This window comes from Thalia democratica, chromosome 5, assembly GCF_965202585.1.
Source record: "Thalia democratica chromosome 5, ktThaDemo2.hap1.1, whole genome shotgun sequence".
NCBI lineage: Eukaryota > Metazoa > Chordata > Thaliacea > Salpida > Salpidae > Thalia > Thalia democratica.
The window spans coordinates 75,338,654-75,363,134 of NC_139169.1; the positions used below are offsets into that span (position 1 = coordinate 75,338,654).

Genomic DNA, 24,481 nt, shown 5'->3' on the forward strand with positions numbered 1-24,481 from the left:
AAAAAGAATAATAAGACCATTTTAATAGTTTTAACTTGTTTTAAGGATCTTTATGATTATTTCAAAAATTTATTTTTAAGAATTTTCCCAGATAAATTAGAATTCACAACTAAAAGGTTTATGAAACAGTTAAATTATTCAAAGCATTTCTTTTTTAAACAGAAAAAAAAAAGTTTTTTATACATTTTTTTTTAAACAGATCAGATCTAATCAAAAAAAGTGAATATATTGAGAAAAAAGATATGTTTCGTCACTGAAGCTCGTATATAACCCGAGGACATTCATGTTCGTTTTATTTATTGGGAAGCTCGAGCAAATTAACATTTCACATTAAGCGTGCCATACATCGTGCCGTCAACAGATTAGCTGAATTATGAAGAGATATATTGAATTTTTATTTTTGTTTTTCGTTTTCGAAGTTTCTACAGTGATATCGTTTGGTGAGTTAATTTTATTTAATTTTTTGTGTTCTTTTAAGATTTATTGTAAACCAGACTGTATATATTATTTTTACTTTTAATTTTTTTAAATTATGTTTAGTAATTTCAACAGTTCATTTACTTTGCGGATAGAATAGTGACAAATATCTTTCAATATTCACTTTCAATTTTGAACAAATGAACTTAAAATTATTTTCAACATTCTGGTTTTGTAAGTATAAAATCAGTGAAAAAGCTGACGGACCGGATTAGTACTGAAATATATTTATTAATTTCTTTTCAATTTTTGACCAAAAAGTTGTTTGAAATTGGCGGTACGGTTAACATAATCCTGTTTCAGTTTAAATATTTTAAAAGTTTCCGCAAAATATTTTTCGAAGAAGATGATTAATTAATAAGCTGTCTTCCTGTGTTTAATTTAATTTTAATTTTAATTCTTCGAAAGGATACGTATTAAATTTAGTTTAAAATATTTTGAGTTTGTTTTGCGTACCTTGTATAAAAAAAACTTCCTGTTAATGTTAATGCATCTTAGATATGCTTATTAAATTTAAGTTACGATCGTAATTATTTAGATAAATACTTTACTTTCAACAAACTATGAATTATCGAAAACTTTAAAAACATACTATCTTTAATTATCATACTAAAGTCTTTTTAAACGTTGTTTTTGTTGTTAAGTACAGTTTAAATGCTTAAGTAAGACATTTTATTGGTTTTTATAGTTCAAATAACAAAATGCTTAAATTGACTAATTTTTTTTTCAGTTAAATACTCTTGCTAACATAATGTCCGAAGTTGAACAAACAGTTAACCTTAAATAAACTATAAGTTCAAAACAGTCAACACTTTATTTAATAAAAAAGTGTTTTTTTTAATTCCCAACACAATGTTGAGCTTTAAAAGAATGTTTTTACTGTTTAAAAACCTTTTAGTTCCACCTATTGCATTTATAGAAAATTTATTTTTTAAGCAAAGTTCAATAGTAAAACTGTTGATAAATTTTAATTTGTAACTACTTGTTTAAAACACTATTATCAAACAGAGTGTCCGAAATTGGGAGAGCTGCATGGAGTGACACACGCATGTACAGACGGCAACAGACTCGGAAGTTTGTGCAAATTCGACTGCATCAGAACTGATCTGTTAATGTATGGCGAACCTAACATAGAGTGCGGTTAGTTTTAAGTTTGTTTACCAAAAAATACAAAAAAAATGTTTTTGTAAGATACTGAAATTTCTTTTTGATAAATGAAAAAAAGGTGTAATTTTGCAGAGAACCTAACATAGAGTGTATTTAATAGTATATTATAAAAAATATTAATAAAAATTTTTTGTAAGTTGCTATTAATTTTTAACATAAAAAAAAAGTGTACCTATTGTTTATGTCCGCGATAAAAGTAATATAGTGTGCGGTTAGTATTGAGTTTGTTTGCAAATCTAGACTTGTTTTAAATTCAATAAAAAAATTCTCAATACTTTTTTTTTGTTTAAAAAAAGAGTTTTATTTTATATATATTTTTAGAACAAAAAACAATCATAAAAAAAGTTTAGTACCTATTGTAAAGAAGGTAAGCTGCTCAGATTAAATTCTTTATTTGTTGCAATATTCGTAAAACACTCTAAAATATAATAAATATTTTAATTGGTGTAGGTTATTAGAAATAAAAAAACAAGGTTTGTACCAAAAATTGTTAGAAAAATTCATGGAGAAATAAAAAAAATAAAAATTCCTTAACTTTTTAGTCATAATAACTGAATAAATTGAGCTTATTTTTATGGCTTAACATTAATTTAAGTGTGCTACATAGAATTTAATATTTATGCTCGTGAGAAAAATTTAGTATCACATTTTGCTTGACATCTTAAGTTATGTTTAGCGTTTGTTTTATTTAAACTAAATATTTAGCAAGTAACTTAAAATATAATGCTTACTATAAAAAATACATCATAAGTTTGCTATAGTATACTATTTAAAATCGAGCATAATCTTCAATTTAAATACCATTCAGTACATAAAATTTAAAAAACTATAACAATTAGTGGTCACATAAGTTAATATCATGTTACTTGAACAACTAAATCCTTAAGTAGCTTTACTAAATCGTGATAGACTAAATTTGTATGTAAATGAACTTGATCTGCAAAACTGTTTTTTATAATTGATTATATAAAAATAGTTAATCATAATATTTGTTGTGTCAGTATTAATAGCTTTTAGGTTCAAAAAGTTTTACTTAACTGGAATAACCAGCTTTTTGAAATAGTTATAAATAAATTTTTAAGCACCTATTTATGCTGCTATAATATATACAATTTACGCTGAAACTATAAGAATAATTTTTAAATTATTATATGTAATTTTTATTATTATTATTAATATTATTTAGAGTACTTTTAAAAAGTGCTAAATAATGACAAGTATATATTAATTTTCAAATGTATTTAGTTTTTACCTTTTTAGCTGTTTTTTCTGCATTTTATAAGTAACATCAACACTTTTTCAATACTTTATTTAACTTACTTTTTTACAATTTCACTATTTTTAACGTATTATTGCATAATAATCTGATACTATTTAAGCAGTATACTTTATTTAATAATATCTAAAGTAGATTACAACGTTATACCATCATAAACATTAAATAATCTAGTCACTTTATTTGCAGGTAAAATTTTGAGCTCAAATTTTAAAATATGAAAAATATGTTAATTTGATCATCATACTAAAAACAATCTACGCTTAAATTTGTTTACAAACTAATGATTCTTACCCGATATTAAGTTGAAAAGTGACTAGTAGCTTAACTACAATTCAACAGAAAATAAGTATCTTAACTGACATTTTAAGGAAAAAATATTTTACATAAGAATAAACAACAGTATAATCACCTTTACGTAACCCAACTTGGGTAACCAGCAATTCATTAATAAACGTTTATTTTATCTGTAATTTACAGTAGCTGAATTAGATAAAGAATAAATCAGATTAAAATCTAATTTCATATATACAAGTAGTTAATCATAATTAAAATAGTGTAAATATTTATCATTTATAACATGAAATAGCTTGGTAAAAATAAAAACAACTTTAGAACACTTTATTCGAATGATAAAATTTTCAAATGTTTGAAAAGTTTTAAAAACCAATTACGAATATAAAGAATAGATATTTTTACAAAAGCTCACATGAAGTATAATAACTTGAAACAGAACATTGAAAATATCATACTTAAAACAATTAAAAGCTTTTATCAATATTTTATAACTTCTTGCACGGATAAAGGTTTTCATGTCATATGAAAAAAAAACATAAAGCTAGATTTTTTAAAAACATCAGTAAAAGATGATATGGCACTTAAAAAAATAAAAAATGGTAATTTATATCTACAACAAAATTGTATAAAAAAATTACAGACAATCATTTAAAACTAAAATACTACTGCCTGTTTACAAGTTTAGTAAAAAATAAAAATAAAAAATTATTTTATACAGACTCAAAACCTTAACTTAAACTTTTATAGAAGCCTCCTTACTATAAAAAGTTTAAATCAACGAATTTATTTTATGGTAATTAAAATAAAATACATTATAACATTACAAAGACCTTATTTTTTAAAATCCGTTAATTCACGTTTACTTTGCTTTTAATCAGCGTGCAAAGTTTAGATATTTATTTCAAACACAACATAACTTTGTGGTCAGAAAAAAAAGCATTTTTTGAGCTTTAATTGTTTTAAATTTGAATTCTTCTTTTTATTTTTTCATATAAATCTAGTTTTCATTGTATAGAAAAAGGTACTTAATCATGTTTAAGCTTTACTAACTTTGTACAAAACTCAATGAAGTGCTAAAAAACATTTTATGATGTATATTAAGTTGATAAAGTTATGTAAAAAACTTTAATTAAACTTGCTAGTTTAACCATTATACTCTGTAACTTTAAATTTATTGAGCTGCGCCAAGGGTTTTACTATAAAAAAAATTCTTTGAGAAATTTTTACTTTAAATAAATTAAACAGGTAAAAGTTTTTAAATAAATAACAATACCCAAAGTTACAAATTTAGTCACATTAAAAAACGCGGTTTAATCTATTTAATACATTGTCAAATCAATAAAAGAACTATTATCATAATGAATCTACTTGATCATACAAAACTTTTCGTAGTAGAGTTTAACTTATTTTCTTAAGTTTTATACACTTTTATGTCAATGTATACATTTCTTCCTGACTAAACATATTACTTTTTAGGTTTTCTTTGTAACATAGTGCAAGTTTGTTTTAACATTTTCATTGCAAAAAAAAAAAAATTATCACTAAAATCATTAGTTTTAAGTTCTGATATGTTTCAATGTAATACTATTTTTATCAAGCTAAAATAACTTTAGTAAAATAATTGATAAACCTTTTTATATTTAAAGAATAATTTTAACATATGTTGGTTAAACTGACTTAACTTTTAATGAATTCTGTATTTTGAAAACCTATGTGGTTTCTGTATAAAGCTGTCTTTATTAACCTGTCTGTTTGACGGACGATTTTTCATTTGAAATGTCGAAATTAAATTTATCAAACAAAAAAATCTAACGTCTAAAGTACTTTGGTTTTTAAAGCTGCTTATTGTGCTTAAGTTTTAAGAATAATGCTATAGAAAGCAATTATTACCTAATACTGCAGACCGCTTTACCAAATTCTAGTATTAAGCATTTGTATTAAGTATTAAAAATGACTTTAAAAAAGATATGTTTCATTATTAAGTTTAAAGTAAACAGACACTATCTTTGTTCTACTTACTTTCAATAAGTTTATATGAAGTTATATGTAATTGAGCGCTTTGTCGTTTTTAATATTACAAAGTAACTTTTTATAAAGTCGTAGACAAATTGAGTTTTAATCATTACAGTGTCTATGTATAAACGTATTTGTAAATAAAGTTTCTATAATTTTTTTTTTTCAACCCAATTATAACTTTAATTTTTCTGCGGGTTTCAAATTTTTCTACTTAAAAACTTTAAAAACAAAATCCTTTTTTTTTAAGGGACATAATTATCTTGTGAATCTCGGTCTTTTTTTTTTTTGTTAATTGCAAATAAAAAAAAAGTAAATATAGACATAGTTTGTAATTGGTTAGTATAAAAATTTGTAGATTAAATTAATTTTGCTGGAAAAAATGCTAAGAATTAATTATAGTTATTAATTACAACAAAATTTAAAAAAGAGCAGATTTTGAAAAGTTAAAACTACCAATTTTTGACATATAGTAGAAAAAAATATAAGTTTGTACAAATAAAAATAAAAACTTTATATCAAAAACAACTTAATAACTGATTGTAAGAAAGTCAGTAACAAAAATTTAAAAAAAAACTAAATTTCTTAGGTATAATAATAAATTAATAAAACAATAAACTATTTTTACAGCAAACTTGGGCAATGGGGTTTACGATTGGACGGATCCCAAGCCCCACTGCAGGGACTTCATGTCTTGTGACGTCACAATGACTGAAGCGCCGTCTAACGGTGACGTCACGTGCACCGATTCCTATAATGAGGGCAGCTCGTGCGAGTAAGTTCAATATATATATATATACTTTTTTTTTTAGTTTGAAAACTTTATTCAACTTTTTTTTAAGACTTAGTACCTTTGTAACATAAAAATGAGACTCTAAAATTAAATAAAAACCTAGCATTAACAAATAAACGAACATTGCGGTAATCGCTTTATTACCTTTATTTTAAACAATCTTTAAAATTTTAAGCCACTGTGTCTGCTAGAAGATGAACAACTTAAAGACATTTCGATGTCTTAAAAATTTTATTTAAAATGTCACTTAAATTGCCATTTAAAATGTTTACTTTGTGTTAAATCTTAATAAGGTGAATGACAATCTGTTTTACTTTTGAAGGCCAGAGAAAAAAATGCTTGCTTTTTCAATTTAAACTATACATATATGAGTCAACGGAAGTTTTTTTTTTAATTTAAATAAAGTTCTACTTATTTCAAAAACAATGTTTTTGTTGTAAGGTAAAATTTGTTTTTGAGTTTGATTATAGTTTTTATTAAATTAAAATACGATATTGTTACAATTGAAAATTAGGAACTTTTTTTGTTTAAAACTTTTTTCATGAACAAATCAATTTTCCAGGTTTTCCTGTGATGAAGAGTATGTTTTGATGGGTGAACCTTCAGTGACTTGCTTCGATCAAATGTGGGGGCATGGGAAACCAACCTGTGTTAAACTTAATTTCGGTTTGTTTTATCTTATTAAAACTAATTTTCCTTGAGTGGAATTGTGTTTAGTCGTTTTTTTGGCTAAACTTTTTAGTTTAAAGTAAACTGTTGTTTAAATTCAGCCTTTTATAAAGACTTGAATTAATCGATTACATGGTTTATTGATAAAATATCGTAAACTCATTATCAACGAAGTAGAAATTCTATTCTAATGAAGTATTTGTACAATTTTTCATAAGTCAGTTTTATGGTCATATTTTGGTTAACATTTCAGTTCATTAAAACTTTAATAACACAAAGTGTTTATTTAATTTATCTTTATGCATAAAAGCTTTTACTCATAGCTTGCATGGTTTATGATGATACATTGAAAACCCATTATCAATGAAACAAAGATTAAGTTTTAAAATGTACTTGGTGAAACAACTGCTGCAATTATAATTTTTTATACAGATACTTTGTTAAATTTATCGACTCCAAGTAACTTATGTTTTCTACATCTAAAGAAAAACTGAAAACTTTATTTAGTGTACTTTAATGGGTTTACTTAAAATGAAACATTAAACACTTTACGTACTACCTACTTTATAAGTGACAATAAATTTTTTGTGTTAAAATAATAAATATTGAAGTAATTTTTAAAAGTTTAAGATATTTACAGCAAAGACGTATTAAAATGACGTAAATTATAAAATTATGCAGTAAAAATTCTTACACTTTAACCTAATAGCTTAAAATGAGTTTTAAACATTTTTTAATATATATGTGCCTTTCCCTTGTTAATTTCAAAGGAAAAGATGCTAAAGTATTTGTAAATATATTTCATTTAGTATACTGTCTAGTCAAAATAAGTTAAACATTTTATTTTTTTTTTATTACAAGAGTAAAATGCTTTTTTATACATCAGTAAATTCAGTTTACGTTTTATGTATAAATAAGTTATAGTTTTACTTATTGAAATAAAATTAAAAATTAGATTTTATTAATAAACAAAATTCTATAAAATAACTGTTTTCATAGTATAAATTAATTTTTAGATTTAATTTTCAGGAATTTTTATCTATGCAGTTTGCATCTATTTTTAAACGTTTTTTGTCAATATGAATTTCAAACTATAGACAAAATGATTTAAATTTCACTTACAGTACTTAATATTTTATAAAACTTTTTTTTTCTTTTAAAGTAGCATCAAAATTTAAATCAGTAAAAGTTTTACTTTGTATTTGTATACATTTTCAGTAGACTTAAATTTAACTTATTATTAAAAAACACATCAAGCAGTAACATTCTATCAACAAACTGTTTTAGTTAGTTTTTCAAAATTATACAAAGCTTTAATTAAATAACTAATAGTTAACATTTTGACATTAAACTAGTTTTTCTAAATTGTTTAAGTTCTACAATTTTAGATAAAAAGATTAGTTTAAATACAGCTTTTCCTTTTGAATAATAATAATTTTTCTATTAAGTGATATTCTTAATTTTTTCAAATATATATTATATCAGAAATTAAAACTACGTATATCTGAAAAAACTGATTATCAGCAATCTATAAAATAAAATACTTTTTGCTGGTTACTTTCAACCACAGTTAATGAATGTAAAAAGTAATTAATTTCTGTAACCTTATGGTAAATTCCTTTGAAAAGTTCAATTTACTGCATTGCTGATAAAAAAGAGGGTTTAAGTATTAAAAGAAAAATTCAGAAAAAAAATACTTTTTAATGTTTAACACTTAGTGTATCCAAATTTTAACTGCGATTGTTTTCATTTTATAGCCTTAAAGCTAAAAAAAGGTTAAACGATGTATAGATTTTTTTTAATTGACTAAAAAAAATTTTGCACAATAACAACTCTAAGTTATTTAATTTTTAAGAACACTACTATATATTTTAACTTAAGAACTAAAATATATTTCATTATAATGAATGTTGAGAAGTTCCTTTGGGTTTGTTTTTTAAAATAAAATAGAAGATACAGCATAAAACTAGCTGATAACTTACAATAACTTTTTACTGAACAAAAAATAAATTAAAAGTATACTAATAAACTTCTATAAGCTTAATGCCATTCTACACACCCAAAAACATAATAATATTGCTATCAGAACAATTTCACATGAACAAAAAGCCTATATTTGTGTATACACAAACAGAATGAACTTTTTTATTATGGGTTTTCAGTTATTCATTTAATAATTGTAAAAAATGTTTGACTTTTACATATGTGTTGTATACAAATTTTTGTAGTAGTTATAGTTTCGCTTTATGAATTTTGATTCACGGGATTTAAGTTAGCCTTAAATACTATTTAGCTTTTATTGTCTCACAAACTTTATCTACTATTAAAAAAAGTGTTTAAATTTTGTTATAGTGTTTTGTGTATTGTTATTTGTTAGCCTAATGAAAATTATTTAAAATAATTTACTTATAGCCGTACGAAAAAAAAAAGTTTTATATTTTGTTATGTAAGCTCATACTATTGTATTACTAAAAGAACATTTTGTTGTAATTGAAAGTAGTTATATATGAAACTAAATTTCAACAAAAATAAATGTTGGAATGACATTTGAAAATATGGTTAGAATAAAAATCTAAACATCAACTTAGAATTAAAAAAATTAAATTTATAAACTTCAACTAATAGTTAATGTCTCGTTATTATAGTAAAATAAACAAAACATCAAAAAAGCTGAGAAGTTTTGTTTATAACATCGATTTAAATGTTTTTGTAAATTTTTACTTTTTATCAAATCATAATCTTTAAATAATTCTACTAGTATAAAGAGACACATACGATTATGACGCAACAAACGCATTCACATATTCGTATTAAAAAACTATAAAAAAGCTATTTCTTTGCTGTAAAAATAAAATCCTTTAAATTAAAAAATAATAATATTTAACACCAATGTAAATTTTATCAACAGACAACTAAAATTTTGACGTAACATAGGAGATCACATGGAAAATATTGAATTGGTAATAATATCATAAAACTTAATTCTTAATCTTTCAGTAAAAATGATTTTTTTTTTAATTTGAAACAGACAGTTACGACTATGACGAACCAGAGGAGTTCACGTGCTCGCAACAACTCCCCACCACTTTTGAGAACGGGAAAGTCCGGTGCGCAGCGTCACCTACTGGCGACACCTGCAAGTTCGAGTGCGACCACCATAGCGTGCTGGTGGGCGACAACTTCGTCAGGTGCAACCACACGACCAGGGACGGGAGAAAAGTGTTCAGTAGGGATTTCCCCATTTGTGCGAGCGTTCCACGTGAGTTTTCAGCTAAATTAATAAAAATGTATTTTGCTATAATTGCTGTTGATTTAGAAATTCCTTGTAGGTTTTTATTGAAGTAAATATGTTTTAAAATGTCATTTTCTTCGATATTTTTTGGTTTTTGCTAAAATTTTGATCACCTTCACTGTTTTGGTTGCATTTAAGTTCCTTGTAAGTTACGATCGAAATAATTAGTAATGGCTCTTACATTTTTATTCTTTGATAGAAAATAACTATACAAACCTTCCACCTCACAGACCCTTGCATTCCGAAACCATTGAGTTTCCCGCACGGTGAGATGAAGTGCACGGGTAACGGTCTTACTGAAACGTGCAAGTTCAAGTGCGACCCGGACTACGATATGGTTGGTGAGGACTACATCACGTGCACACTCGTTAACAAGAAGTTCAGGGCAAGCAGCGAGATACCTTACTGCCAGGCACATCTTACTAGTGAGTATGATAAACACTTAAATATAGTATGTACTTTACTTATTTCTTCGTTCAGAGCTTTTCGAATAGTGTTGAAATCTAAAAGTAAAGTTCCAGGCTCATCAAATGTTAGATACTATTTTACTTATAATCAGCTTTCAACATGTGTTTCTCTTATACGTGATGTATGTTTGAAATAATCTTTTTCGTCACTAACACCTGAAGAATTTACTGCTAAGCGAGCCTTACCAGTAAATCTTATCTGTACAGCTAGCTGTAAATATTATGAGACCAACATAATGTATGTACTCTACTTCAAAGTAGTCACTAAACGAAAACAACTAGTTTTTAACCTGTGTTTTTTATGTAAACTACTAGTAAACACCTTCAAGTAGTTACTGTCAGGTGTATATTTCTAGTGAGTGTACATTTAGCTATGGAATATTATCATATCAATACATTGTGTGTACCGTACCACTAAAGCAATTATATTTAACTTTTTATATTTAATTTAAGTTATTCGTATAAACTAATTTATGACCAACAACACAATAAAAGTATTTACTGTTGCTTGTTACAAGTGATTGTTAATTATGAAATTAACTACAAATTGTACTAAATCTTATTTAATAGACTTTGTATAATATTTTTTTAAAGTAGTATAGGGCGTTTACTTTATCTCAAAGAAGTCATTAAAAAATAATTTTTATGATAAATATGAAAATTTTATTTTTTAATCTGTAATGTAATTTTGATGTATCTTATCTCGTATATTGTTATTTATTAAAAATAATTGAAAAGGATAGTGTAGATAGTGTTTAAGTAATAACCGTTTTCAATTTTTATATGTTCTTAGCTATGTCATAGTTATTTATTCTAAAAGTATATTTTATTTCTATTACATATATTATTGGGTTAATGTCATAATTGAGCTTGTGTAACTACGAAAAATGTAAAACAATACATATTTTAACACTGTGATTTTATTACTCTAAAATACAAAGATTTTAGAAGAAAAAAGTTTAGTTTGCTGAAGAACTTAAGCAATGACTATGCTACTCTATTTAATTGAGAATTAAATTGTTTTTAAAATTAAACATATATTTAAATAATTTGACCATTAATAACTTGTAGAAAGCAACTACTAACAAAATTTACAAAAAAAAGAAGTTTGTTTTAAATTATTTTAAAATAAAAGTATTACTAAGTGTAATAAAAGAAGGTTGTGTATTTTTTTCAGCATTACTCTTAAGTTTAAATATTGTTAAACATGTAACTACCTTGCTTAGTATTTATGTATTTTTGTTACAAAAAAATTACTTATAACTTCAATTTAGGTATATTTTACCAAAAAGCGTAGTATTAAATTACATAATTTTATTTTAGTTATGTCTCCTATTTTAAATAACTCTATAAAGTTCATATGTGACAAACATATTTAAATCTTGATTAATGTACATTATCTAGTTAACTTACTCAAACAATCAATTTAATTAAACCAGGTGAATTCAGTTTAATTTGATTTTAAACTGTTAGTAAATACTACTTTTGAAAACATTCCATTTTTAAAGTTTACCTCGTTTGTATACAATTATTTTTATGAATTAATAACCTTTGGACAATAAACACAATTATAAACATTACAATCAATAACTTTTTGAGGTTTTAAAACTTTTTGATGAAGACTTTGAACATTTAATATAAAAAGTTAATATGTTCAACCTTTAAAGTAAGTTGCACGTTTAGTACATTGTTGAAAAACCACATTTTAACTAAATGAGCTTATTATCACAATATTTTACACTGTATGTGTTAAACTACAAACTGTGGGAACAAATTTAAGGTGTGTAAAACATTTAATAGCTAAGTATTCGATAATCAGTGCTAAGTGTAATAGTTTGTATATTTTATATCAAAATAAATTTACTATGAACAAAAAAATACAAAGAAAGCATTTATAGTTTAATGTCTTTTGTAATTATAAGTAGCCAACCCTTTAAATTAAATCAAATTTTTTTAATTCAATATTCTATAAACTTTCCGGTAAAACCAAAAAGTAGTTTGAAATTAAATTTTAATGACCAAAAGTTACAAAATGTTTCGGTTTTTATATGAAAAGTTAATTAAACTCAAAAAACTCATGTTTATTCGTAAGAAAAACCGCGAAAAATTTAGAAGATGGATACAGACAGGCGTAACACACAAAATGACAAAATTACAACATGTCAAAACATCTAGTGTAATTAAAATAAAATAAATTTGTTTTCAAATATTTACTTATTTTAAAGCTATTTGCATAGATTAATGAAATTTTTATTTTATTTTACTGTTTACAAAAGCTTCTAAATAAAGTAATTGTATAAAATTTTCTAAATTCAATTTTATGTTTTTTATGTTCAGTTTTAATGTCTGTCTTCAAAACTTTTTTAAATCAAAATCTTTTTGATAGTTTTTAAATAAACTGTACACCTAAAAAGTATCCAAACTAACTTTTTTATTTATGAAAGCTTTTTAAATTTAGAAGACTAATGTTGTGAAGGCAGTTCTAATATCCATTAAGAAAAGTTATATATATGAAACTTTTGTAAAATAATAGTTATTCCTTAAAGATTTATGTGAGCCGCGACCTTCGACATTCGCAAATGTTTCGGTTCGTTGTCAGGGAAGCGGGTACGGAGAAACGTGCAACTTCAGTTGCCATGGTGACGGGGATTTGTTGGGACCCGAAACCGTCACTTGTCACACTTCTCAGGATGGAAGTTTAGCGTGGGATTCCAAGATTCCAGTTTGCAAGGAAGCTAAGAAAGGTTTTGCTTATCAAGATTCTAGTTTCCATTGAAATATCTACATTATATTAGTTTACACTTTTTGTGATAAATTGTTTAAATTAAAGCTTAATAATTTCAACGGTTACGAACAAAGTAAAGTTTTTTAAAACATGTTTAACAACTAAAAAAGTTTCAAGTACTAAACTTGTTAAATTGGTTTAAAATTTCAATTTCAAAATTTTAAAACTTAACGTATAAAACTATTATCAACATGAAGTTTTTAACACCTTAAATATTAAGTTAGAACAAATTTATTTGTATTTTAAACAAAGTAGTTTAAGCACTAAACTTGTTAAAATAGCTTGGAAATACAATTTCAAACTTTTATAACTTAGCACATAAAACTATTATCAATATGAAGTTTTTAACACCCTTAAATACTATGTTAGAACAAATTTATTTTTCAAACAAAGTTCAACATAAACCATCAACCAGACAAGATTTATTATTGTCAAGACATTTACAATGAAATTTACTTATTGACAAGATGTATTATGTCAGAGCTTATAAATATGTCAGATTTATATTTTAAAAAAAGTTCAGCACAAACCATCAAACAGACAAGCTCCAGAACTCGTGTCCGCCGATGTCAATGGAGCTGGACCACGGCGAACTGGTGTGCTTCGGCAACAGGCTGCACGACGTGTGCGTCCTCGCCTGCACCGAGGGATACCGAGCTTCGGGTCCCGATTTCGTCAGGTGTCAGAGGAACGGCGAAGGCGGATTCGAGTGGAGCGGGAGGTTTGGGACTTGCGATCAGAAGCAAAGTAAGATTTGTTTTATGTATTTGGAAGTAGTGTTGTTTTAAAAAAGTTGTTCAAAAGATTTCAAATATGTTCTGTAACGAATGTTCCTTTTTTTTGTGCTGCTTTTTTGTGTAGCCATTTGTCCTGCTTTTTTTGGAGGATAAAAAATAAAAAAATATTATAAACTGTTATAAAGTCTTATGGAAAATAAAAAATAAATACATCCAACGTTTTTTTTTAATTCATAGCCAAATACAATCACAACAGCCACATCAACATGCTATCCGGTGTACAGCCACATCGGCAACGGACAAGTAGATTGTCACTTCGACAAATCAACCGGTACCGAAGCGTGCCGTTTCTCCTGCGACAAAAATTTCTCCCTGCACGGACCTGAGACGATCACTTGTCAGGAGAACGAGAAAGGAGAAATGGCATGGAGCTCACTAGCTCCCAAGTGCTACTCCATAAGAAGATCTAATATAGGTGACTAGAAAAAATGTATTGTTAAAATAAAAGTTAATAATTTCTAACTTAAAATAGTTGATATAGCACAGATTAGTTCAGAGATAAGTTTTGTTTTGTAAAAATTCTAAAAGTTGCTTAAGTAAATAACTATTGAAAATTTTAGCCCAAAATGTTACTATATCAGAAGATCATATGGTATATAAGAAATTAGATTTGTAGTATTTGGTAAAAATGTATAATAATTTCTTAAACAAAAAACTAGTGAATATGAGATAAAATTTTTAAGAGCTTTATGAATAAAAACTAGTGATTGTTAATCCATAAGAAGATCTAATACTATTAGCTAAAAAATATAACTAACAAAAAGCTAACAAATTGTTCCAGAACCAACTACATTGTGTTACAATTATATACCCAAACGAATTATTATTTCAATTTCAAAATGCTTCACTTAAATATTTTTTTCTTCACTCGAGGATCCTAAATTGAGAATCCACTATCTAATTTTTAAATCGAAACATACAGAACCTTTTATAAACAAACTTACAATTTTTCTTTAAACTTTTAATATTTTACTTTTGTTTTTTTCCACAGTCGAGGACCCAACATACATCAACCCTCTTTCCTGCCTCCAACTTCCCGTCAATTTCACGCATGGCAGCATACGGTGCGTGGGTACGGACGTGAGCGAAGAGTGCACGTTCGAGTGCGAGCAAGACTACCACCTGGTGGGCGTAACCACGGCAACTTGCAACAGCTCCCACGGCAACCAAGAGGGGAATTCCCTCCTGGGGTGGAACGCCGACATCCCCATCTGCTCCCCTGAAAAACCAAGTTTGTTTTTTTTCTTCCTGTAAATATATACAATAAATTAAAATATTAGTAAAATTTTAATTATAATTTAATTCTATGAATTTTAAATTAAATTAACTTTTCTCTAGAAAATAAACTCTTTATAGAGTATTTTCCTGTAAATATATACAATAAAATAAAATATTATTAAGACTTTGATTATAACTTAATTCTATGAAACCTAAAGTATAATAACTTTTTTTTTAGAAACTAAATTATTTAAAGAGTGTTTTCTAGTAAATATGATAAACTTAATTTTGTGCTTTTACTATTTTCACTTATTTTAATGATATCTATGAGATTTTTTTTTTCTTATTTACTTTCTAAAAAAGTTAAACAATTTTCTGTAGCATATACTTTTATAACATACGTGCTTTGAACATTTTCTTATAAATTTGATAAATTAAATAAGTAAGTTCAAAATTGCTTGTAACTTTTATTTGAACAAAGTGTGTTTTTTAAGCGTAACATCTAAAATTTAAAGCTCAACAATTTCAAAATGCTTGTGAGCTAGAAAACGTTTAATGTATTTACTAAAGAAATATACTTGTTGATGTAAAAGACAACTTGTAAAACAATTAAAACGTAGATACAATGAAAGCAGTCTTGTATGTTTTTATGTTATCTTTACAGTGTATAAGTCGTCAATGTAATTTTGAAAACTTCTTACAGGTTTTTATTTGATTATTTTTACATTTTATATGTTAAGATGCAGTTAAATTGTTACATGTGTTTGTATATTTAGTTGTAAACAGGCATAGTACGCAAATTACAATTTCTAAATTGAACAAATCTTTAAATTATTTTTCAATAAGCAAGAAAATAAAATTAAATGTTTTCGATCAATATATGTCACTTTACTTATGTTTTTATTTAATTTTCTGTTCATTTTAATTAAAATTTAAACAATACAAACTTTATAGTTAAACGTTATATTCAAATAATTACAAAAAAAAACAGTTAAATTATACTTCATAAAATAATGTAATTAAACCTTAAATATGCTTACTTTTTGTAGTGTTAATGTAGATTAACTTAATCTGTTGATATTAGACATAATTAGTTAGAAGTTAGTTTACCAAATATCAAAAGATTAAATCGTATAAAAACATAATATTTGAGAAATGTTTACGAGCTAAAAACAAATTATGATTTAATTAGTTATCATCTCGTTTTCTCATAAAACTTTGTATTTTAAAAGCCACTCCTAATATATAGAAAACAAAATACGTAATTTTATAGCGATAAAAATATGCATCAAAACATGTGCCTAGGTAATTTGTCAAATTTTGTTTATGTTAGAAAGTAAATCAAAACGAAATTTAAAAACATTTTGAACTTAATTGAACTAGGAATTGTTTACTGTGGCTGAGATGAGAATATTGTTTTTTTCAAAAATGCTGCTGTAAAAATTATCTTATTTCGTTTTTATTTTACAATACACTTGTTTTCAAAAAAATGCAAATTATAAAACTAGATATTCTCATTATAACTAAGCGTTGATAACATTAGAAACATGTTAAAAACAATTGCAATTTATAAATACACAAGATACTTAAATGAAAACAACATTTACACTAAATAAAAACATAAATAGTTTCTATTAGGTTAAAATTAAAACTTTTCTTAAATACATGCACACAGAACTTTAAAAATTTTGTTAAAATCATAATTTCTTAAAAATAGAAACGACATGCGACAAATTGGAAATCGAAAACGGAAGAAGCGATTGCGAAGGAAGGGAAATTCCGGAAGATGAAATTTGTACTTTTACATGCGATGCAGGGTACAAACAATCGACAGTTCACCCCGAGGTTAAATGCGTTAGAGGGCAGTATAGCGTCATGCAATTCAACGTTCCACCCCCTTATTGTGTTGAAAACATTGTTGAAAAACCTAAAGAGATAGGTAATTTTTGTTCAATGTTTAGTTTTAATTTTTGTAAAAGCCCTTAAATAAGTTTATTCTAATTGTTTTATCAACTTTGATAAAATATATATATTAGTAAACTATCAAGATAAGTAAAACAAGTTATATCGATTTACATAAGTTTATTTTAACTATATGTTTTTTAAAGTTAATTTTAAAACAATGTGGAATGTTTTTCAATCATAAAACGTTTTATAAAGTTAAAAGTAGATTTTTTATGACTTTCATATTAACATAACGTAGATAATATTTTATTTTAACTTTTAAAGTAACACTTACTCAAAACACGACCATAAAAATTTGTTTTTATAGTCGTGATGTGTGGTTTACGTTAAGCCTACATTTTAATCCAATCCATACCCAAGAAAACTATTTTTATTACGTCACACTCATATTTTTAACACGGGAAGTACCAACGTAGACTCTACTAATGTGTAAATGCAAAAGTTCAGTCTTTATATTACACTACAAACCAGTCAGGTCAAACTCAACGGTGCTTTTGAAGCGAGCTTTCGACATTTACTATCGTGACCAGACAAATTACAAATATAAAACAAATTAGAGCGTCTTGTGCCACTTTGTAGGGAAATTTCTATTTTTTCGTGAAATTTCTAAGATTCGGTATTGCGTTTCGTGACGAGAATAGTAAAAACATCGTAATTGATGTGTTTTTGTAAGATCGGGTGTCATGTAGACATGACGGACAGGTAGACACAAGATACATTCAGTTACGAATACACGTGTTTTTGAACACATTTTTAAGTTTTACATTCAGTTTATGTATATTTAGTTAACGTACTTGGTTCTATGATTTGAGAAGCGAATGACCTTTTTTAGTCAAAACATAGTTGTTAAACATTAAAACTTAATCTTCGTGTTTGAAACAATAACTATGTTTATTGAAAACTGTTGCATAAACTCACAAATTAAATTAAAATAAATTTAGCACGTTTATTGTGGTTATGTATAAGCTTATACTATGATATATGAATAAAAACGTATTATTTTTTTGGTTTTTCATTTGCTTTAAAATGTCATTGAAATATGGAAAAGCTAACAGTATGCTTCAAAAAAGAAATATTTTACCTTTAATTAATAAAAAAGTAAAATAAATTTAGTTCAATACAAAACAACACTAAAGATTATACTTCAAATAGCAAAATCGACTTTATTTAAAAGCGAAACTATTTTATAAATCTTTGAAGCAAAAATAAACTTAACTTTGACACCTAAAATAACATAAATCGATTTAGCAATACATTATTTAGTTTTTGTGATATCGTTTAAATCGTTTATTAGTTTAATAATTTGTGTTTAAAATTTTCCGTAAAATTAACAAAACAAATCTTATTTAAAAAAAAATTAAATATAACATGCCACCTATTGATAAACAGAAAGTTGTGAAAAGAAGTTCGATAGTTTCGAGAACGGGAAAGTCCGGTGTACCGGTCACGGATTGGCTGAAACATGCGAGTTTGTGTGCGACGAAAACTTCGATCTGATTGGACCATCTGTAGTGAGGTGTAATAAAAATGATGACGGTAGAATTAGCTGGAATTCTGAAAAACCAAAATGTATTGCTCCTTTACCTGGTTTGTTTTCGATTATATTTATAAGTTTATGCTTGAATGATTTGCTTTCATAGGGAAATAATATAGTTTTATTCGGTAAAAAATGAGTATAACTGTATGTACAATATTTTATCATACTATATCTTTTTCAAAAAGAAGCTTCTAATTATGTCTTTAAAGCATATTAATTGAAAGTTTCACTATTTTTCGAGACTTGGTTTTATTATTTAAACTATTTTATTTCAACTATTTTGTTTAAACTACTATATTTAAGTAGATTTAAAAGAAGTTATCAATTTATTTTCTCTTTTCGTTTTAGTAAAAAATTCAACAGCAGATTATTATCTAGTACTATTAATATAGTACAACGTATAGCATAAGACAAGAACACACTGAAAACTAACTTTTTTATTTCTTTTAACATTTTTCCCCGGCAGACAACGCTGGTTACTGCACAACGGAAGTGGTCGCCCCTGACAACGGAAGGGTCATGTGCGAATGCGGGCCCCACAAACTGGGCACAGTGTGTCTGGTTGCTTGTAACCATGGTTACGAACTTCACGGGGACGGACAGATTGTTTGCGGATTGGGGAGCAGAAACCAACCCAAGTGGAGTTCGTCTGGGGCTATATGCACCAAAGTTATTGGTTCGTTTCTATATAAACTCATTTTGTTTTAAACATGTCTCATAATTTAAAAAATAACAACCAATAATTTTTTTTCTTAAAAATGTTTGAGCTAATAAAAAGGGGTCTTTGAACGACATTTATAGGTAAAAATAAAAAATAAAAATCTTTATATATAATTTATTTTTAATTAAAGGCTATTTTTTTAGTACAAAAGAAAAAAAATTAATTATCTTAAAAAAATGCTTAACTAGCTAAAATAAAAAAAATTACTTATTGAAATTTATTAATATATGTCAATTAAAAAAAACTTAATTGTACAGAATCATCAGAATGTGCAGTACAGACAATACTGAACGGAGAAGTCACTTGCACAAACGGAAACCAGATTCATTCGGAATGTGAGTTCAGATGCAATGCTAATTACACAATTTACCCGAAATCATTCACTACTAACACTTGTACCGTAACTGGAAAGTACGATCAGTTCCCAAGATGCTGTCAACGTTAGTTTGAAAAGATTACAAGCTAATTTAAAATTATAGTTGAGCGTTTATTGGTTTTTTAAATTAATAGGGTATTGTTCTGCGATATTGGTAACAAAAGTTTGACAAAAGTATAAAACTCTAAGAAGTTATTTAAACTTAAAAGCAGAAAACAAAATTACACAGTCTGCTTCAAAAAAGAATACATACATAAAAACACTTAATATCAACTTAAGTTTTATAAGCATTAATTTTTAATTGTATTTTTTTTATAATACTAGATTTATATTAGTTTACCTTATAAAAATAAATTATTTTTTAGCTATTTGCCCACCTGTAGTAACGACAGACATGCTTATTCTGTTGGACGTTTCACATTCAACATCTACTAATGACCTTTCAAATTACATTTCATTAATTGAAAATTTCTTGAGGTATTTGTTTGAAATGTACAAAGCTCCTAAAAATTTTTACTTTAAAATTTTTGTAAGTTTTAGACAGTAAATGCGTAATTAAAGCTGACAAGTGCACAGTAAAGAACGTTGTCTTAAAATTGAAAAAAGTTTTATAACTAGCATTATAATAACACCATTTAAAAAAATCTTAGTTTGTTACTCTTGATAGACTTTAAACTGTGTGTAAGTAAACTATTTTAAGTATGATTAAAATTAACAAATTAACAAATTATAAATATTACAGACAACTAGTATTGAGTGATGAAAGCACTCGAGTTGGAGTTCTACCATTTTCCAGCGCAGCTAAGAAAATGATCAATTTTTCAACTGACTCATCAGAAATTATTAGACAAATTCAACATTTACAAACCGACAATGAAGGTTGATTTTTTGAGTACTTTCGAAGATTAAAAGAATTTTATAATATTGAAACTCAATACTTTAGCTTAAGCATATAATTTTGTTTTTTGCTAAAAATGAACAAAACTTTTAGCTTTAAGCAAATAAAGATAAACTATGCCTACAATAAACAAATGATTTAAATCGCAATTTTCAATCTTATGTAAAATTTCACAGTTAGCCACATAATACTATAATTACTGTGTTCTTTAATTATAATCTTACAGGAACTTGTAGTCGAAATATTTTCTAAACAATGTAAATCTTTATTTATATATTTTTGCAGAAAGCAAGCTTCATCTAGTGCTTGAAGATTTGCCAAAATATTTTGATGTTTTAACATCTGGTGGTAAGAAAAAGTCAGTCGTCGTATTTACAAGCGATGCTGCTTCAAATGAAAAACTTCAGCTGATTAGAAATTCTGCTGAAAACTTGGATCTTTGCAATACTGAGGTAATTTTTAATAACTTAAGATTTTAAAAGATTTATTGATTAAGTAATGTACAAAGTTTTGATAAAAATAAATACTTCTGGTCTTTGTCATCAGAAAACAAAGTTTTTACATCGAGTATGTGCATCTATGCAAACTTATTTTGAAAATCTACTATATTAACATTTTTAGGTATTTCACAAGATCTATTGAATAAAAATAAGCTACTAATAAACAAAAACTTTTCAAACTAGGTATTTTATAAAAGTTGTTTTTTTTTAATACGATTTTGAACTCGAACTTTATACTAAAAATTTACTTAGTTTATATCAGCTACGTAGCAGTTATATACATTTAATATAAAGAACTGTGTTGAAGCTATTGTTTTATCGCTTTGTTTTATCTAACTTGGTACAAAGTTTATTAAGACGATTATTAAAATAAAATAAACAAACCATTTTATATGTCACAAGAATTTACTAAAATGACTGAATGTAATTTTTTTTTTGAATTACTGTTGTATTTTAAATTCAAAATTGCAATTTTGATAAAGTTAGGACTTAAAAACCTTAAAGATACTTTTACGCATAAAAAACCATTAAAGAATACTTTTTGTTGAGTATTGCGTCTCTAAACGGAAACTTGACCTATAATTTATTTTTAAACTACGCACTAGATACATTTAAAATGTAGCAGTTTGGATTTTAAAAATAAAATAAAAATAGTAATAATTCGTGACTGTGAGGTTGAGTCGTTGTATTTTTTAATAATTAATAATAACTTTCAATGTCACAATGGGTGTTATTTTGAGGTTTGGCGGCAATTTGTACTGGCTAGTACGCGCGGTTTTACTCCGTCTAAAATGGCTTTTTTCATAATGGCTCACATGAGAAGCAAGAAATAACTCTAAAGTGAAATATTTTCTAAGAATATTAGAAATTATTCATTGCTTTATACTTTTCTTGTACTTTTTGCTTTTTATATTTTTCACCTTAAAGTTCATTTAGGTTTATTTGTGTGTAATGTGAAATACAAACAATAAACAAATCATTTTGATTTATTTGTTTAAACTTTTTGTTTTTTGTACATTTTTTTCTTTGTCAATGAGCTTTGAGAATTTCAAATTTAATCTAAAACATTGTATTTTAGTTATATTTATAATATAATTTTTAAATATGATATCGGTTGGTTTATACTGTTTTTTTTATTTACCATATTTGTAATGTTTTTGGTCAAGCCACGCTTTTGGTGTGAGAAATTAAAATTAGATTATCCCTAATTACTTTAGGGATTTTAAAACCTAATATAACAAAGGTTAGAACTGCATAATTGACTTATGTGGATTTAATTCTAAAATTTTACCAAATTTATACCTCTGTGATTTTATTATGTAGCGAAAAAAATGTTTTGAAAGTTTTTTAACAAATAAAAATGCGTTTAAGTTAAAACAACATTATAGTTTTTTGAATTTACCTAAAGCTCATCAATTCAATACACATCATTAGGTAAGCAGTTCAGTGATTTTCTTAACTTTAAAAGGGAGCTACTTTATTTTCTGTTTTTTCTTACTTTGATAATTAAAAATGTAGTTTTTATGTGAAGCTTGTTGAAACTATAAATTTAAAAAGTTTTACTGATTATATTATTTAAAAAACATAATTATACTTAAAAATACTTTATGAACTAAATAAAATTTTCTATAGATTTTAGCATTTGGGTTCGGAAACCGCGCAGAAGACACTTTACACGAAATATCGGGACAGGGTTCGTACGCAGTTCTTGATATGTGGGCTGATTTGGATAATTGGACAGCCAAGTTGTTGGAAGTGGTCGGCAACCGGTTGTGCAGAAACCGAATTTGCCCGGGTCATAATTCGGGAGTTCGTCTGTTTGGTCACATTTAAGAAGAAAAAAATTTGTAGAACATTGTATTGTGTTTTAAATTGTAAAGTTGAGTTTTTCTAATGTTTGAATATCAAGTACAAAGCTTTATTTTAAAAATATAGTACAAAAGTATTACAAAAATAAACAATATTTCTTAACATTTTTAAATATTTACACTGTGACTCTTATTACAAAAAGCATTTTATTACCATATTTTAATGATGATGTTTTAATTGATAGCACTTTAGTATATATAGTTTCTTTTTAACCCTTTCCATTCTTAAAACTGTAGATATTTGAACTTATTTTGCTGTTTGCTTTAAACTTTACAACACTTTGAAAACAAACTTCTGTTTGCGTTTTAATTAGAACTAAAAATTGTTTAACAAATCTAATTCTAAAAACTGTATTTTGAAGCATTAATATTTTTTGTTTTGAAATAACATATTATGTGCATTAAACCTTTAGTTATAAAAGTGTTGTTTCTTTTTTATCATCGCTGAATTTTATTTTGAAATCCCACTTTTAACAGGCACTTAAGTATTATTAAACATTTTCTTTTTTGTTTTGTTGTTCAATACTTACTAAGCGAAAGCGTGTTCATAGCTAAATGCCTTTACTTTAATAAAATATTTAGAGGTAATTAGTTTAAAAAATTTATTGTTTTAGATATAAGCTAATTAATTTTATGACTTGTAACTAGAATGTAGGGACAATAAGGCTATGATTTATTTAAGCTTTACTAGCAAATTTAGATTGTTTTCATTAAAGTATAGTTAACAAAAGTAAAAAAATAACAAAAAGAATGTCTAAATTTCTACCAAAAAAATTACTTATACAATTTCCTTATATATTTAATTAGAACCTACCAAACTTAGTTCAAAACGGTTTTATTTATTTAAAAATCAAAACGTTTTTTTGTAGTAAAAATTTAAGTACCTGTAGACTTCACTAACAACAAATAAGTAAACTGATAAACTTTTAATTGCTGATACTTATCACTTTTATAAGTTTTAGTAAATCTAAATTACACAGCTGTATTAAAAAAGATAACTTCACGTATCTTTGAAAAAATTAAACTAAAATTTCCTTTAGGTAACTTTATGAATACATTAAGGTTACTTAAAAAGGAACATAAAATGAACGCTTTCTTGTATACTTTAATGCAATTAGAGCAATAACCACATCAATAAGATTTCAAACCAGCAAAAACATATATATCAAAAGATTATGGACTACACTAGTGTAAACTTATCTATTAAAATTGATTTACTATAAATAAACTATAATTCTGTATTAAACTTTTACAACATTTAGCTATTTAAAGCAGTTCTCTAATATTTAAAAGAACAAAAAAGACTTAAATTCATTTTTGTATGTAAGATTATAATATAACTACCTTTTTGATTACTATATTTAA

The 24,481-nt window shown here is 25.7% G+C and overlaps 1 protein-coding gene across 1 annotated transcript; it reads left to right on the forward strand.

Moving 5' to 3' along the window:
- Nucleotides 1–302: 302 nt before the first annotated feature.
- Nucleotides 303–23,588, forward strand: LOC145835537 (sushi, von Willebrand factor type A, EGF and pentraxin domain-containing protein 1-like). The gene is made up of 18 exons (XM_082943183.1): nucleotides 303–440; nucleotides 1,486–1,617; nucleotides 5,861–6,005; nucleotides 6,586–6,689; nucleotides 9,721–9,951; nucleotides 10,215–10,409; nucleotides 12,998–13,195; nucleotides 13,777–13,983; nucleotides 14,230–14,448; nucleotides 15,025–15,264; nucleotides 16,969–17,190; nucleotides 18,606–18,803; nucleotides 19,220–19,429; nucleotides 19,732–19,914; nucleotides 20,216–20,327; nucleotides 20,593–20,729; nucleotides 21,034–21,200; nucleotides 22,881–23,588. The coding sequence occupies exons 1-18, from the start codon at nucleotides 374–376 to the stop codon at nucleotides 23,079–23,081; spliced, it is 3,168 nt and encodes a 1,055-aa protein (XP_082799309.1). The 5' UTR covers nucleotides 303–373; the 3' UTR covers nucleotides 23,082–23,588.
- Nucleotides 23,589–24,481: the final 893 nt, after the last annotated feature.

What these genes read in the sequence shown, in the direction of transcription:
- LOC145835537 (XM_082943183.1), top strand. Translation starts at nt 374, where the DNA reads ATGAAGAGATATATTGAATTTTTATTTTTGTTTTTCGTTTTCGAAGTT. An exon ending in TTCTACAGTGATATCGTTTG is followed by an intron (nt 441 to 1,485) that starts GTGAGTTAATTT and finishes ATTATCAAACAG; the next exon opens with AGTGTCCGAAATTGGGAGAG. An exon ending in CGAACCTAACATAGAGTGCG is followed by an intron (nt 1,618 to 5,860) that starts GTTAGTTTTAAG and finishes CTATTTTTACAG; the next exon opens with CAAACTTGGGCAATGGGGTT.